Source organism: Pseudopodoces humilis, chromosome 16 (assembly GCF_049639895.1).
Source record: "Pseudopodoces humilis isolate 2021_Gansu_Grassland_sample_001 chromosome 16, ASM4963989v1, whole genome shotgun sequence".
Lineage (NCBI taxonomy): Eukaryota > Metazoa > Chordata > Aves > Passeriformes > Paridae > Pseudopodoces > Pseudopodoces humilis.
Window position 1 is genome coordinate 16,827,414 of NC_142215.1, and position 17,320 is coordinate 16,844,733.

At 40.9% G+C, this 17,320-nt stretch overlaps 1 protein-coding gene across 5 annotated transcripts in view; it reads right to left on the minus strand.

Annotated features, from left to right (window-relative positions):
• Positions 1-17,320, minus strand: part of DAPK2 (death associated protein kinase 2) — a 39,977-nt gene that overhangs the window by 15,136 nt on the left and 7,521 nt on the right. For all 5 annotated transcript variants that reach the window (XM_005521414.3, XM_014251139.2, XM_014251138.2 and 2 more), the window contains exons 2-6: positions 15,781-15,877; positions 7,694-7,915; positions 2,340-2,478; positions 791-920; positions 603-651 (exon numbers count right to left, since the gene is read on the minus strand). In XM_005521414.3, coding sequence (XP_005521471.1) covers positions 603-651; positions 791-920; positions 2,340-2,478; positions 7,694-7,915; positions 15,781-15,842 — 602 coding nt within the window. In that variant the 5' untranslated portion in view covers positions 15,843-15,877. The remainder of the gene's footprint in view (positions 1-602; positions 652-790; positions 921-2,339; positions 2,479-7,693; positions 7,916-15,780; positions 15,878-17,320) is intronic.

The following is a 17,320-nucleotide window of genomic DNA, read 5'->3' on the forward strand; positions in this document are numbered from 1 at the left end:
ATCAGTATTAGCTGCAACAGAGGCAAGAGAGCCACTGTGGCTTTAGATAACTGCTAACATCTCTTACAGAATGGGGTTTTGGGGAAAAAATTAATTTTACATGTAACATCAAGTAATGTGGATATTTGAAGTCTCTGCTTATTTCTACTCAGTGGGTACTTACTACAGTGCACACATGAAACACAGAGGAGCAGGATATTTGACCTCTTTTGCCTGCCTTCCCAGCAGGCAACATTAGTACTCAGATCTCCTCTGCATGAAGGGCTCCTAGAAATAAAGCTGTCACAAGCTCTGCAGGAACATGTTTCCTTCTCAGAGTGCTCCACTGTGTGGACAGTAGCAAATAGTTAACTCTGGAACTGCCATCACTCCAGTTTTCCAATGTAATTTTGCAGAAATTAAATGTTTATCTTTTAATTTAAAAGAATGTATAAAAATGGAATGACAGAACAAAGACTCATTAACTGTATTTAAGTTTTGGGGTTTTTTTTTTGGTTGTTTTTTTAAATTTGTTGCAGTGCAATGATTCTATTAAGAGCAAAAATAGGAAAAAGTAACTGTAGAGTAACAGGAAAAAGAAGTACTAACATTATAAAACTTACCACATGTCTGCAGCTAGTCCAAGTGGTTCATAGTTTATGATTTCTGGAGCTGTAAGAAACATTTAATCAAAGAGCAGCAATTGATTAAATTGATTAAAACAACTTCTATCCCTCAATTTTTACCTTTGACAAGATGTCTTGACTTCCTCTGGAATTTGCAATAGAAGACAAAGGAACATGTCACTCACCTACAAATTCTGGAGTTCCAAAAATGTTTTTAAATTCAACTCCATCTTCTATTTTGTGAGCCAAGCCAAAGTCAATGAGTTTGATGTGTGGAATAGGGATATTCTTGTCTAGAAGCATGATGTTTTCAGGCTAAAAATAACAAAAGATAGATCTATCTTATTAAAATATTAATATCTTGGAAAGTAACAGAATTATCAAATGCTTTTTTTTCTCCATTGCATATACATCATCATAAAACAAGAAACACATACCTGTGCTTATCATTTACAGTTCTTTTGAAAGAGGTAGAAGACAGCTGAAGCAGTTCAGATGTTTGCAGACAGAATGATACTGCCCAGCCCTGAGTGACAACTGCACAGCACAATATTTTTGTTGACAGCAATTTTACTTATCTGTTCTTGGAACTCACACTTCACAATATTTGCCCAGTTGACTCTATACTGTATTGTAAGCCAATGGAAGATGTTTTATTTAAATGTTAAACATATTCAGGGAAAGAAAAACTAACTTCTCTATGAAACTAAATTCACAGTTGCAGCAAGGCCAGGAAAGATCCAGGATTTACCAGCTGAGCAGTCCCAGAAAATGCCAAGAGTTGGGATCAGAGGTCTTAGATCATATATGATAGCAAGCTATTAAAAGAACATGTGGAATTCCTCAAAGCATTGTAAGAAAAAGCTGAAGCTTGAACTGCAAAATCAAAACTAACATGTTTAACCACAGACTTTACTTTTTTACCAGATACAACATATTTTATAAAGTTCTTTCTTCAACTAAATTTCTCAGCCTCAGCTACTCCCAACCATGGCCCGAATTCACAGGTTTCAGAGTAAACTATGGCTTCAATTTATCTCCCATGATGAGCTTTAATGCTTCATCATCTGTCATAACTTAATCATAAGTTCAAGGGCAGCAGTGAGAGACTCTGATTCCCTGCTGGCAGCTGCCTGGCCTTTCCACAGTAGAACCTAACATGGAAGTTGCTCCTGCTTACACATACTCATACACTGGGAAACAGAGCATATGAGTAATTTATTCTCATAGGCACTAGAGCAAGCATATTTTAGCCTCAGGGTAACAAGTCTAATTTTCTTTCATGGATCTAGGGCATATATGTACACCACAGACACATAATGTAAGCTTCTTTAGAACAGACAACAGACTGAAATGGAAAAAGTCACTGTCACTACCTCTTGGAGGACTGTTTTATTCCTTAGGTGGTATAAACCATTGTAGCTCCACTGCAATCAAGTCAAGTGATGAGATAATGATGAACCATTCTCTGTCTAATCAGATCACTGCTTAAAAATACATGTCTAATTTAACACTTCCTGAACTCCATACACAGTCCTTTAAAATCTAAGAGAGTTATTAAGTGAATACATATTAGGTTATGTAATAGTCACTATCAGTTAAATTATTCTTTACTTATGCTTTCTGATTTCTATCTTGCAATTCTTACATCTTTATTGACCACCTGACATTACTGGTATTAAATATTAAAATTAGCAGTTTCAAATCAGCCAAAGCCTAAATCAACATCTTTACCTTTAGATCAAAGTGAGCAATTTTCTTAGAGTGAAGGTAATGCACACCATCCAAAATCTGCTTGATGAACCTGGTTGCTTCCTCTTCACTCAAAGACTCCTTCTGTGCCAGGAAGTCAAAAAGTTCTCCTCCACAAACCCTGCAAAATACATCCTGTTATCTCCTGCACTGTAATCCAGTGTAAAGTAAGTGTAAGCACAGAAAACTAAAGCAGCAAATAACCTCAATACAGTTAGAAAAAGTCTACTCCTACAGACAATCACGAGTTTTGTGTTCTGATCTCAGGTGTGCCCAAACTTCCTTTTGGCTTCAGCTCTCTTCCCTGTAAATTCAGGACTGGCTTTTCCATTGATGCTGCAAGGACCACAAAGGACCAGAACCAGAGTTACATTGTTTGCTGAATCTCCAGACATGCACCTATTTCAAAAAGTCAACTTAACCACTTCAACTGCTATTTTTCAACATTTTTTTTTTTGTATGAACAAGTTGTAAGAGTCAACAGCTGCTGAAGAATTACTTTTCTTAGTGGTTGCCACCAGAACCTGAGGTAGTAAAATGAGCCAACAGAATCTCTTTTCTTTCCAGAATGGCCATCACCCTGTCCTACTACAGATTCTTGCCTGACATAACTAACAGGAAAGGATTTCTTTGGTGCTGAATCTCTCAAGAAGAAAGCAGATTGTAGCAGGCTGGAAGGTACAAAAAAACCTCTTCCCAAATCAATGAAGTGCTCTTAGTTACTACAAGTTTTCACATCAAAGCTGAAATCCATTCCACCCTAATTAGTATATAAGCCTTTATTTTAATTTCTGTGCCTTCTACTGAGACTTCCATTGCTATTTTTCCGCTTATCTGAAACATGACCTAAATATTGAATTAGGCATTGCTTGCAGCTATTATTCATTATTATGTTCACATTTATTGTTGCCAGTTCACAGTGTCATTAGTATTATTTCTTTATTCTCATTCAGATTCACTTTTGGGGGAACCCACAAAACAGTTGTTACTCGTGGGGGCCGGTGCACCTGTGCTCAGAGTGCAAGCAAAGGACCTGAGAGATGCTACAGTCACTTTGGAAAACAAGCTCTCAGCCTTGTTGCCCAATGAACTGCCTGTCAAAGCAGTAGCAGGTCAAAATGCTTTGAGTACCTCAGGTGCTGTGAGTCACAAACAAGGTCAGATCACACTGGGTGCTCCAGGGGTCTTTGGGGAATTGCTCCTCTGACCCCAGGCTCCTACACAACACTGGTGGTGACAACATGGTGATTCCCTACTCTGCCTCGTTCAGAGGAAGCTACTGTCAACAGCTACAAGATCTGCAAGGACAAGTTGACTGCAAGCAAGAACAGCATGTCAAAAGCCACAAAAACATTGGATTTGTGTCTTAACTTCCCCTGCTGTTCCTGTGGGTGACAACATGCCTCGTTGTTCCAGAGACTGGACATAGTGACTTGCCCACTGATTACCAGGTATTTTTTTCACACCTCTCACGTAGTTGGAAACTTTTCTAAGCAATGTGAGGAACAACACTTCACCTGGGCAGAAGTCACTTAATGCTAACTAAATGTAACTAAATTGTTACAACTAAATGGCTGGCAAACGAAAAACAGACTTATATGACCCAGAAATATGTTGCAACTGCTGTCTTTGGCTGCCACCTTCTTGTTCCTATTAATCTCAGTTATACAACCTGTGACACTATTACTTGATCTCTTGATTTGCTTTTCTAGGTGACACCTACCAAGGGTCTCAGCACTACCATCAGCCTTTCTGGACAGGTTTGGTTGTACCCTGTACAACAAACACTGTCTCCTTTCCATGCTGTAGTAGGTTTAGAGGCCTTGGTTCAGCAGTGCAACAGTTACTAGACTACTGTTACAAACCAGTACAGAAATCTCTAAGAAAAACCTGGTAGTTGCTTGGTGAAATCTGCATACAGTGAGTAGGTGAGTCCCATTTATTTAATGATTTCTACTCAGAGTGCACTTAAGCAATCACCTCTGGCAAACATTCCATCCGGTCATCAGGAAGCCAGCTGGACTAGGATATGTTCTTGTACTTTTCTGGAATGTAACCATGTAGGCACACTGTTCTTTCTTCCTCTTCTACCCTGAAAATCTCCATGGTGATTGTTTCTTAAACTGTCCTCTTTAATCTCCCTGAGGCCAGACGAAAGCCCAGCCCCGGTCCTGCAGAACTCTCACTTCAGGAGAGCTCCCAGGCTGAGCCACTTAGGCAGAGCCCTTTGCTCTGCTCAGGGTGTTTGAGGATACCTTCCTGCTTGGAGGAGACTGGCAACTCCCTTCAGAGCAACCTCTTCTGCCACACAAGCAATGTCAGAAAATAGTTCAGCTGCCCAGACTGGAGCTATTTAATTCTCATTCTATCTTGCTGCCTCCTACATTGGGCACTTAAACCAGGTGGGTCAGCTGCTCAGGGCACACCAAGGAGTTTGCCTCAATGGCAACATCACCAACATCCTGGGCAACCAGCTGTGCCCAAGGCACAACTAAAGAAACTGCAGACTACAAGAATGGGGATCACAGGATATTTACTTGAGAGCTCCTTGGTGTATTTTCCCTCTTCTCTTTAGTTCATGCTGACATGCAATAAGGCTAGGGAGAGGGCTTTCCAAGCAACAGAATAAAACATAAAATACAACATAAAGGAAACAAAAAAAAATATTCTGAAAGCTCAAAGTCTGTTATTGTCTTTATTGACAAAAGACTCCCTTCTACAATAACCACACGAGCATTTCATTTTCTGAAGACCAGAGAAGGGTCTTCAGAAAACACTATATTAATCTTGAGTCTCTTGAGGTATAGCCTAAGATCTCAAAATAGTAATCTAAAGAGAAATTCAGTAGAAGATATGAGATGATTTATCATTAACAAAGTCTCAGGCTTCAAAACTGGGCTTCAGTAAACTGTACCTAGAGAGTGGTAAGCAGTATATTGCAAGATCATTCTTATCCAAGTTATACACCTGAATTCAGAGAAACTCAAGCAGAAGAAATTTAGCAATCCCAAAAGCCAGCCATTATAGAATCCCAGGAAAAAACCACACTTCAAGCACCACTTCCTTTGCAGTAAAACAGTCATAACTGCATCAAGTTACATTTGAACATCCAAGGAAGTTTGTTTTCTCAGTCATCACCTGCAGGGAGCTGGGGTTGTTTAGCCTGGAGAAAAGGAGACTCAGAGGTGACCTTATCACTCTCTGGGGTGGTCAGTTCCTTTTACCAGACAGCAAACAACAGAACAAGAGGACACAGCCTTAAGCTGTGCCAAGGGAAATTTAGGTTGGATGTTAAGAAAAAGTTCATCATGGAAAGAGTGATAAAATGCTGGAAATGGTCTGCCTGGGGAGGTGGTGGTGTCCCCATCCCTGGATGTGTTTAAAAAAGACTGGATATGGTACTTGGTGCCATGGTTTAGTTGAGGTATTAGGCATCGGTTGGACTCAATAATCTTGAAGGTCTCTTCCAATCCAGTCATTCTGTGATTCTGTGATACTGTGAAATGCTCATTTCTCAACTGTCACAGAATTCCTTCCTCTGGTTCCATCTCTTTCCCTTTTACCATGTCACCTAATACCACAGCAAGGAAACAAGCAAATTATATCTTTACTTTTCCTTTGAAGTCCAATAAAAGACAAACAACAACGCTGCTTTACTTATTGGACAGAGCTGTTCAGTGTACACAGCCCTGACACCTGTAGAGGAGACACAGGTGTATCAATCCAGGCTGCTTCTGCTTGGGTAAAGCAGGCTCCAGGCAGGGCCCAGAAGACAGAGAACAACCCCACAGAAAGCTGTGGGAAGCAAGTCCCTGGACAATGTGCAGAAGGAAAGAGAAGCTTTGTACCTGCAAAACTGCACAGCAATGGACCTGGCACTGCTCTTAAACAGGAGAACCAGCACATATGACATATGGAACTGACCCGTTTGAAAAGAGGAGATGGTTTTGCTAGCACTGTGAGTAGGGGAGAGGGTCAACCTTTCAGACAAATCCTCTTTTAAACACCAGGACAGCTTCTTTAATTACCCAGCAATACAGGGGCCATTCTTTTGAAGCTGAAATTCACTGTAGATCACCATAAGATTGGTTGGCCAGATGCTGTAACACCTATTTTGATAAATAGCAGGGAACATGAGACTCTGAGAGTAGGGTGTCAGAGGGGAAAAGATCATCTATTTACAGAGAGGATTTAATTATCTTTATTAGCAATAATCACCATCCTCAATTTGTATACAGCAGCTGAATGCAGAGGCCTTAATGAGGCCAAAATTCAGTTGAATGCAGATTTTACAAACTGGAATATGTAGCCTGACAAAAAGGCCACATGAGGACAGAAAAAACCAGAAGGTAATGAAACACGAGGTTGCTTTAGCTCAAAGTAGTCACCAGTGAGAAAGAGCAAACTCTTTCCATGTCTTCCAGAGCTTGGCTACAGAGATCAACATTTGGCCATAGACATATACTTCAGAGTTAACAGATGCTCATCATCACTCATATGCCATTTTCCAGCAGTCACACTAATCTCCAGGAATGCTCCCTGGCCTAAATGCTGGCTCCCCTAAAGAGCTCCCTCAGTGATGAAAGCCTCGTTGCCTGGATTCCATAACAAGGTCCAGGCTGGTGTCCTAGGGAACATACGGTCTACCTAACTTCAACCATGGTGACTGTATTTCCTGCCCCATACACACTGAAAAATTGCATCATTTTGCATGTAGGGGTGAGGAGGTCCACTTGTCAGCAGGACCTAAATGGTAGTGGTTTTCCCTCTCATATGGTGACACAAGAGAAAAGAGCTTTTCTTCATTCCCATCCTACTGCTATTCACCCTCAACAGTCAATTCCTAGAGATTAAAAAACCCTCCTCCCCTTTTCTTCCCTAGCTGATCTAAATGAGGAAAATATGGGAGTAATGAAAATGGCTGTGAATTTTGGAAAAGGCTTGATGGCCTCACATGTATTGAAAGAGATGAAAGCAGGAAGAAAAATGAAACAAGCATTCAGCAGCCACTTGTACTTCCTCCAAGGTTCATGCTCTTAGGCAGACACGAGGTAATCCTTCCCCTAGTAAATTGTTTTCAAGTTATTAAGATTCCCTGGCTCAGTATCAAAGGACCTCAGCTGATGTTAAGGTGCACCTGTATCCCCAGGGCACATGGATGAGCTGGGGGGCCTGTTTACCACCAACCTCAGTCAGTGAATGCTCTTGCCAAGATTTTTGAAGCTTGAGAATGCAACAGCTCCATTTATCAGCACCCCTGTTCTCCAGCAGCCTCTGCAGTGCTCTGTGGTTTCTATTCACCTCAGCCATCCCTGCAGGGAAGGGCCCTTACTCACAGCTCCAGGATGAGGACCACGTCTGTCTTGTTCTCGTAGATGTCATGCAGCTTGACGATGTTGGCATGCAGGATCTGCTGCAGAATGGTGACCTCGCGCTCGATCTCCTCCCGGCTCACCCCGCGCCGGCTGGCCTGGCTCTGGCGCTTCTTGATGAACTTGGCAGCATATTCCACCCCTGTGCTCTTCTCTCGACACTTCTTCACTATAGCAAACTGACCACTGCGAGGACAAGGAGACAACAAAAATGCTCTTGAGGCTTTTATGTGACAGCTTTGCAAATAAGCCAGTCCCATACAAAACCTGATCCTGCAAGCCCTTAACAGCATCACTGAGCACTACTGAGCTTGCTGGTGGTACAAGAGTGAGGACTGTCAGGATCCTGCAGTCGAAGGCAGTAGAGCTTAACAAGGTAACCTCCTACAGTGTCTGAAATTTAGCAAAACCAAACAATGACTGATAATGATAAAGGATGATAAAAGGAGTTAAAACCTCTAAAATACAGTTCATGTTTAAATGAGAAAGATCTGCCTCAAAAGGTTCAAGTTACTGCTACTTCACTCAGTAATGCTTAAGACATTCAAGTCTGCAACACACCACTGGATGTTCTGAAAGAACACATACACACACTAAAATATTTGTTCTAAGAATAGTCTCTAGAGAAAAACTCAAAGGAATAATTACTCTTTGGAAATGCAAAACTGGCCTCCAGTAACTAATTTTCAAATTTAAAAAAAACTGTTTATTTGTATTTATGCATTCATTTGACAATTTGGCTGTAAATATAACTAGAGTAAGTGCAGGTTTCTCACTGCACCTCAAGGACTAAGAATTTCCCAGTGTACCAAATAGTACAGTGGCTGCATTAAGACTAAAAGGCACAAATTTGCAATTTACTAATAAAATTTTCCTCACCATGGCTCCTAATGTAGTCCAACTGCAAAATTACCACCTTATCTCCTATGAACTGGCAGATCTCCAGTCCCAGAGTATACATTTAGTATCAGCTGCTTCCTTATTCAGGACATTATATCCAGACTCGGAAGGAAAAGACTCATCCTACAGGTAACCATAACCTTTAGCTACTGTGATTTTATCAGACAGGATTTCTTTAAAAGAAACAAACAAAGTCATGAAGTGCACCCCCACCCCGTGACTACACTGTATAAGCACTGACTGTTGTTGTTTATAATATTATATCATTCACTGGCTTGGTAAATGAGAAATACACAAATGCAAGTACAGTTGGCATTTAAATTATGCAGCATGCACAGCAATTATATTCAGCACCTCATTACACACTGTACTTAGTGCTTCATCAACACAGACATCCAACTGGTGTCTGTCTTAAACATACAAAGGCAAAGAAATTAAAAACTAAGGCTGTCACTTGGTGCTCAATTGCTCTCAAAGGCTCCCACCCTATGGCAGAGACAGCCTCTCATTTCAGAGTTCAAACAAATACCAGGCAGCCTGACATACTTATTTTAGGCTTTCACTTTCATACATATCCTACACCCTTCTCAGGAGAGAGGCAGGAACAGATGGGCCAAGTGTACTTATCCCTTTAGGAATAATCATTCACAAATGGAATCAAGACTGTGGACATTTGTCACATGCTTTAATTGATTCATATTTCTCCTGCTTTTATCGTTCCATGCAATCTGTAGAGAAATTCCCACTACAAAATCTCCAGACTTGACTTAAACATTCTACTTAGAGTTTGTTTTGCAGTGCTGAGAGCTGCTTGTGTAAAACATCATGGGTTTCGTGTTTTTCTTGTTTGTATGATCATAAATTTGCAACACATGCATCTTGCTTGGTTCCAACTTCCTGAAGAAACATGGTATAAATATTCCTGTGTTTGTTTCCTTCAATCCTCTCTAGGGACAAATTTTGTCAAAGTTCAGGGGAAAATATTTTTTTATGAGTGCTTATTTTGAGAATGAACACAGTCACTTTTGCATTTAGAAATTCCAGTGATACTGTGGATTTTGTACATTTCTGTTTATGCAAAAGCTTACAAAAGTAACAATGACACAGCATAGGAATTCCTGTCTTCTCCTTTGACATAAATAATTGTCCCAGACGATAACTATTACAATACCAATTCCCTTGTAATCTCCTATTGCTACCCTGCATGTGTGGACACCAACACACACTTATGCTATGAATTATTACCATCTATCTGTACAGTAACACAATTAATATCTTAAACACCTTGTGGGGTCCTTAGCTGCGAGTCACAAGAAATTGTGCCACCTACTGAGTCATCAACAGCATCTCCTGAAACTGTTCAATGTTTTTGGAAAGTTCCCAATCCCGCAGTGACTATCAATGTGGCCCTTATCAGCTCCTCCTGGGACTGGAGGTGCAGAGTCAGCAGTGATAGAGCATGAGCCCAGCAGTTCTGCCAAGTTCCTGATAGCCTGGCAAGTTTTTTGTGTAATCTGAAGCTCAAGAATAAAATGCAAATTTTATTCCCTGCTTATCAGAACTAGCTTTTGGATTGAATATCAGTGCTTGGAGTGGCAATGAGCAGAGTGCAGAGAGACAGGGAAGGTCACAGCTGACTCATGCTCAGCAGGAATAGCTGATCTGATAAGCTGTTCCTCTCGCCATGTGCAGCAACAGCAGGGCAGAGGTAATGTGCATGAGGAAGGTTAGCACAATGCACCTGTGTGTGTAAAGGTCCAAACCAACCTAGATATGGACTGAGAGTAATAGACCTAGGAGCACATGAGTTGTAAGAGGAGAGCAGTATTATGGCCAAATAGTTAAATTACTTTTCTCCTTCCCTATGTATCAAACAGATGGAAACAATGGTAGCATTTCATTGAAGATTTTAGGAAATTATCTCTAAGGCCAAAACTGCAAAGGGTTGCTGAAACTCCCACTTCACTCAGCTATTACAACAGGTCTTCACCCTGGTTCAAACTGCTGGTATAGAGTGTTAACAAGGATTAATAGATGTTACCTGAGATAAATTAAGCTGGACCATCAGACACATTCCTGTGAGTTCAATTCTGCATTAGATGTTAACAGCTTGTCCAGTGCTTTATCACTGTTAGAATTTGAGATGAACTGTGTTTGTTTCATGTGCATTTTGACTCACAAGTAATATTTTTCATTTTAAAAGTATGGAATTAATACTATACAGAGTATATTTTCTCAGCTGTTGAAACTTCCATCTGCTTTCTAGTGCAATGCAAAATGGAAAAAAACAGTTTTATTTTTACAGAAATGGCAAAACAAAGATTTGGATTAATATTCAATGTCTTTCTCCTGAGATTAATATTCAGTGGTTAAATACATTACAAAATTTGAGCTTTGTGAGCACAGCCACACAGGTCTTTCATCTCTAATTACACTCTCAAAGCCAAACATGGACTAAGGAGAAACACTGAGATCATTTCCATTATCAAGGTGGATGCTGATGATAAGGAATGCGTGACTTTATTACAAAGTAAGGCCAAGGCCAGCTCTTCTCTGTTACTGTAGGTAGAGCAACTTTGTTATTAGGAAAAAAACAAACAAAACTTTTCATCTTCTCTGTACTTTCTGAAACAAATATTTTATTTTGGAAACAGTTAGGGTAGCATTGAAAACTAATAGGGAAACCTGCTAGAGGAATTAAAAAGAAAAAAAATCAAGAACAGTGACTGTATCAGATAGCTGATAACAACCGCAGTGATTGTGACCAAGTACCAGATGCCAAAACTGTTTCAGCAGAAGATTCACATACATGAAACATAACTTAGAAGATTTGGAACAAGAAACATTAACAGAAGTGCTGGTTCTGAGGACCTGGGTAGTCCTCAGGAATTAAATTAACATTTTGCATCAAACACAAAGACCTGTTCTGTGTGTGTTGTAAGATAAAATAATCCAAAGTTATTCTTCAAAATTTAAAGAACTAATTCAAAGTGCAAACTATTCAAGGAACAGAGTTAAAGTTCATGTCTGAGAAAGCACAGTACTGAGCAATTTCTACAGTTAGACCAAAACATTCCTGGTATGAAGATATTGTCTGGTGTAATTATTAAGGGGAACTTTCCCAGCTGCAACCACAGCCCTCTGTTTAGCAGGGAGAATCCAACTAGCTGGGGGCCATGACTTTTGTATCCTAGATTTCCAGGTTCCTGCCCTACAAGGAATACCTGGGTTATCTCTGCTTTTTGTTTCCACTACATAAACAAACATCTAGTTACACTGTCAGAACTTGTGCCAGGCTCCAAGGTCCCATGGTCCACTGGTAAAATGCTGCATTTGCTGTCCATTAAAGTTTCACCCAGAAAATGGGGATTCTCCTCTCTCAGAGTTGATCCTCCACACACAAGCAGAGAGGAAACAAAAACTTGTAGCTGGAGATAGGGAACTACAGGAGGCATAACAAGCCACCGAGGAAAGATTTAGCTCGGCTTTAACCATGAAACCACAGATCAGGTCATCAGGGGCTGAGAAACTGGAGGCTTAATTATGCCCAAATTAATCAACAGAAATCACAGTGATTATTTTCTGCCTGAAGGTGTTGACTGACCCAGCAGATGAGGGATGAGCATAGAGCCCAGTTACCGAGACAGGCAAGAAACTGGAATGGCAGGTGGTAAGGTTGGCCCACACTGTGGAGGAAGGCAGAGCCCCTTCCCTACAGTGAACAGACAACAGTGAAGGAAAGGGGGAAGACTTCCATGCCCAGAAATATCACTCCAAGGTTTGTCTGTTTTTCTCTGTTAAGTGTGAGCCCTTGCATGGTGCAGGGCTGAACTGCAGGAGCAGGAAACTGGCCCAGGATATCAGTGCCAGGAACACACCACCCTGCAGGAACACACTTTCTCAATGGGCACTGTCACAAAACACTCTGGGAAAAGCTCCATGACACTTCCTACCCTCAGCCCCAGCTTGACATATAACAGTGACACTGCCCATAAGTCACAAATGTCATCAGCTCTCACAGCCTGGCTGGCACCACATTTAGGTAATAGATTAATGACTAATCCTTTTATAAATCACACTGCACATCTCAAATTCCAGTACCTTCCACCATTATCAGTGTTTGCTAGTACAGCTGGAAAAGGCTCCTGCACATTCACACAACACTTTTTGTTCAGCAAGCCACAACTACCCAACACACAACTAAACAACAATTGAAATATGTTATTAAAGGCTTTCCAGTGAACTTTATTGCTGTCACGTTCCTGGAAACTATATCCCTAGCTCAGCAGGGCAGTTCTTCTTTCTCTGGGCCTACTCTGCCCTTGATATAAGACTTTTCATTCTTGGTGTCTCCAGCCATCACCTCCCTTGCCGCAAGAACCAGCAATTATTCGTATCTGACCTGCTGCCTATTCAGAAGAAAAGTTAGTCTTCACTTCCTCACATTTTTCAAGGAGTATTTCCACTGATTTGGCATGCTATTAACATCCCTGCAAATAGCTTAGGCCAGGATCCTCCTCAAAACAGCCTGAATTGTTAAAGCTGTATTATTTCTTTATAATGTTGAAACTTGCTAGATTCACTTTAGATAGTCCTCTTTTTAAGCTTCCTTTCAGCTATGGCTACAGAACCTCAGTCCCCACAGACTTGAAAGTGACTGATACTATCTTGAGGAAAGCAACACAGTTATGTATGTGTATTTGAAGTAATGCACACATTCAGCATAGGCCATGCTAAGCTTCCCAAACAGAGCTGTTATAATGAACAAGGCCATTAGCAAGTTGTCTCTAATGCCATATGCCTGACAGATTGCTCCCTTTGTGTACCCTTTGGAGAAATTGAGCAACAGAGGTTGGTATAAGATTAATATTTGAAAGATTGATGGAATGTTGGAGCTAAACAGCTGGTCAGGGCACACAGCTTCAGCCATGGAAAACCTGCCCCCTTCTCTGCAAAACGCCTTCTCTCACAGCCCTGCCTTGGCACACGAGACAAGTGCATGGGCAGCCCCCTGCCAGCTGCTTCCAGCTCTGCAGGGACTCTGAGGATGATGTGGCTGGGCTGTGCCAGCCCACACTCTCCATGTGCAGAGTTTTACACAGCTGGAGGGGGGCAGCTTAGCTGTGGTCACCCTCAATGCTGCACAAACAGGAAGTGCCTCCTTTCATCACCAAACCAGAGAGTTCAGCCTCTGTAGCCCGTGGTGAGAGCATCCTTTCCTGAGCGCTGCACAAAGACTTTCAGATAAACAGGTGCTAGATAAACAGATGAACAGCTAGAACAAGCACTAGGCCTATGTTAACAACTAGTTTTGTTCATAAGAAGTGACAAATTCAGCGAGGAGGACAAGAACAGGACAGATTCATCACAGATGTTGTGTGAAAACATTTGGTTTTTGACTTCTGCTGCCAGAATGATAATAAATGAATCCTCTAACCTACCTCTACCTGTCAGTAACTAAAAGCTTGCTGCAAACTGAACTAATGAAAGGCATCTACAGGTTCTAAGGGCATTGGTCAGCATTGGAAAAGATCAGGCACTGCAATCTGTCCAGCATGTTAACTTCCTTCTACCAAAGCAGGATACCATTTGTCACTGGCCCTTATCAGTAGGTACTGCTCAGAGATAAAGAGCTGTGAGGACCCAGTTGACACTGCACATTTAACACACAAAACTTGAAAGTGAAAACACACTGACAAAGACAGTGTGACATTATACCTGCAGCCTGGAGAGGAGGGCTGCTGTGACCACACAAACCTTGACGAGCATCTCAGGCTGATTCAAGCAGCAATGACCAGCCTTCGCCAGATTGTTTCAGCTACACTTCTCCTTTCAAAATCCCCAGTATCCATCAGCTTGGAGAATGATGTTCATCAACTCCAAAGATACCCAACACCAATTTAGAAACTAAAGTAAAAATAAACTACTCAGTCTCTAGTTTCTCATTTTAGTAGTTTGGCTGTTTAACCTAGGGCATCCTAAGTTAAAAACCACACCTCTTACACCCCACATACACACACTGAATTTTTTTTACTGCTCACTGTTGTCAGGTTTTCACTGTAAGACTGATACTCTCTACTAGTACTAGGCAATACTTAAGAGTAAGCAGTTATAGGAAATTTAATAGTTATGGCCTTCCTGAGAGGGAAGGGAATGGAAAAAAAATAAACAAACAAACTTCAACCCCTCTCCCTTTAAAAGAAGTCTTCTCAATAATTCTAAAGATGAAATAGCTGAAAGTGAAAAAAAAAAAAACCAAAACAGGGACACAGCATCAACTGAAGTGTTTTAATAGAACTCATTACGGGCCCTTAAAAAAGGGTGATGGCACATACACACTCACTTATCATTTATCAAAAACAACTGCCAGACATTGGGAAAGAAGCCAACCTGTGTATAGCCCTAATTTATTTATTTGCATATAAAGATGAAAGCATTAGAGGGTTGGACACTGAATGGAAACCAGCCATCCTCACCCAGAGCACTGTATGTTGCTCATTAACTGGGAGTCCTGGGGTATCCAGTCCACAAACCCAGCAGTGTTTAAGCAGGTGCTCATGGTTAAGCACGGTAACAGTTGGTAATTACACACCTGTGGATAAACCTTTATACATTAAAAGCTGTATACAAGCATTAACCAGTCCAGCTGAAGATTTGAGAGGTAAAGCCTTTCAGGAATACATGCACCCTTTTTTTGCAGGCACAAATGAACATATGATGTCAGTGCTTGGAGCCAGGTGAGAACAACAGTGCTGTGGAGTGCTGCTCAAAACAACAGGACAAGTAAAAGTGCTGTGTCTGTGGTGACAGCACCACAAGCTCCTGCTTCCCAGCTGGCTCAGAGAATGGACACCAGAACTGAAGTCTAAAGCACAGACACAGGTGACACCTATCTACAAAATATAATGCAAACATACCTTTTGTTGTCCTAGTTGCAAGTAAAGGAACAGGAAAAACAGTTAGCATATTTAATCTAAAGAAAAAAACCTAAAAAACTACCAAAAAAGTCCCATCCAAAGTGCAGTCTTTGTCAAGGTGTGTGTTTTACTGCTATATATTGCAACTGATCTAGGCTATCATGCAGAATGAAGAAGCAAATATCCCCATGTGTCAGCCTTTAGAATCATGTGGTGTCACCAGTATGACCTTACCTTCCCAGCTCTTCCTCAATTTCGTAAACGTCCTCCACCTTCTGTTGCTTGAAGAGAGCCATACTTGGCCTTTCATTGATGCTCAAGGATTATGCAACTAGAATATTAATGAAGAATGACATTCATTACATCTTGCAAGGGCTAAGTCTCCATAACACTACATCGAGACATATTGTTATTCTCACACATCCATACACACAACAGCATATCTTGTCAATGTAATGTGCTTTGCTTTGTGAATCCACTACACTGCTTCCTTCAGATGCACTGGGGACTTCCAAGTTCTATACCTCTATACAGCTCCTGCATATTTTTAAATTGCAGTCATTAGCATCTGACTGGTCCATTTTGTAAAGCATATTTCACAAGCAAACAAAGCTCTGTTTTGATCCTTTAGAAATAAGTTCAATTCATTGTTGCAAGAAGATTCAGCAGACCCATAAAACAGGACTAAGTATCCAAGAGCAATTGCAGTATTCCTGTCAAACTGAAAGGCACGCAAATTGAAGATTTTTCTCCGGCAAAAGCAGGTAATGTAAGCAGAAAATACATTGTAAAAATCTAACAATTCCTCAATACACACCCAAGCTGCCATCATTCACTCACCTCAGAAAAAAGATTGGTTGCTTTGTTTGCCCCAGCCCTTTTTACAAACCATTGTCTTCTAATACATGGGTGGCATGTTGAGTATCAATTCCTTTCCAAACATGCTCCTTCTATTACTTCAAAGGAACAGAAAGTCTCCTAGCACTTCTACATAAATATATATTTTTAGCTAATGTTAGCAAAACCAACATTAGGAGAAAAATTTCTTGACTGCTTTATGTCAAGCAGAAGGGCTGCTACATCAACACTTAGAGCCACAGGTTCACCACTGTCAGATGATGAGTATTTCAGTTACACATCAGAACTGTGACAGTAAGATAAATCTCCCACAAAGGACCTATCCCATCCAAGCCCATAGCCTTACTTTAATAGGCTGAGGACAAAGCTGTTGCAGTGTTCAGACCCCTAGTGGTACCTCTGATGCACTGGTGTTTCCCTTGACTTATCACTTCATGTTATCCTATCCTGCCTTCCACAGATCTCTCTCCCTGGCTTTCACTCAACAATCACACTTAGCAAATGCCCAAAATAGATCAAACACTTGATGACCCAAAGCAACTGCCATTGGCACAACACAAGGGGGTAAGCCAACAAAAGATAACCTTCACACACTTAAAATTCATCTGAAATAGAAGTTCTCCTCACATAATCACCTTTTATTGCTGTATCCAACTCTCCTTAACATAGGCCAAATACCACAAGGCAGCAAAGCACTGCTTATCCTGTGTGAATGGTTTTACTACAGACATGAAACAAAGCTGTAGCAAACCCAGAAATAGGATACAGGCTCTGAGATGGCAGTTTCAGGCACTAGAAACTTTCAGGCACTAGAAACATGTCCTGCCTCATCGCTTAACATTCTTCCTAAACTCTGCCCGACCATAAAATAGGATCATATTTACCCTAAGAAATCACAGTTTCCAGCATATATTTA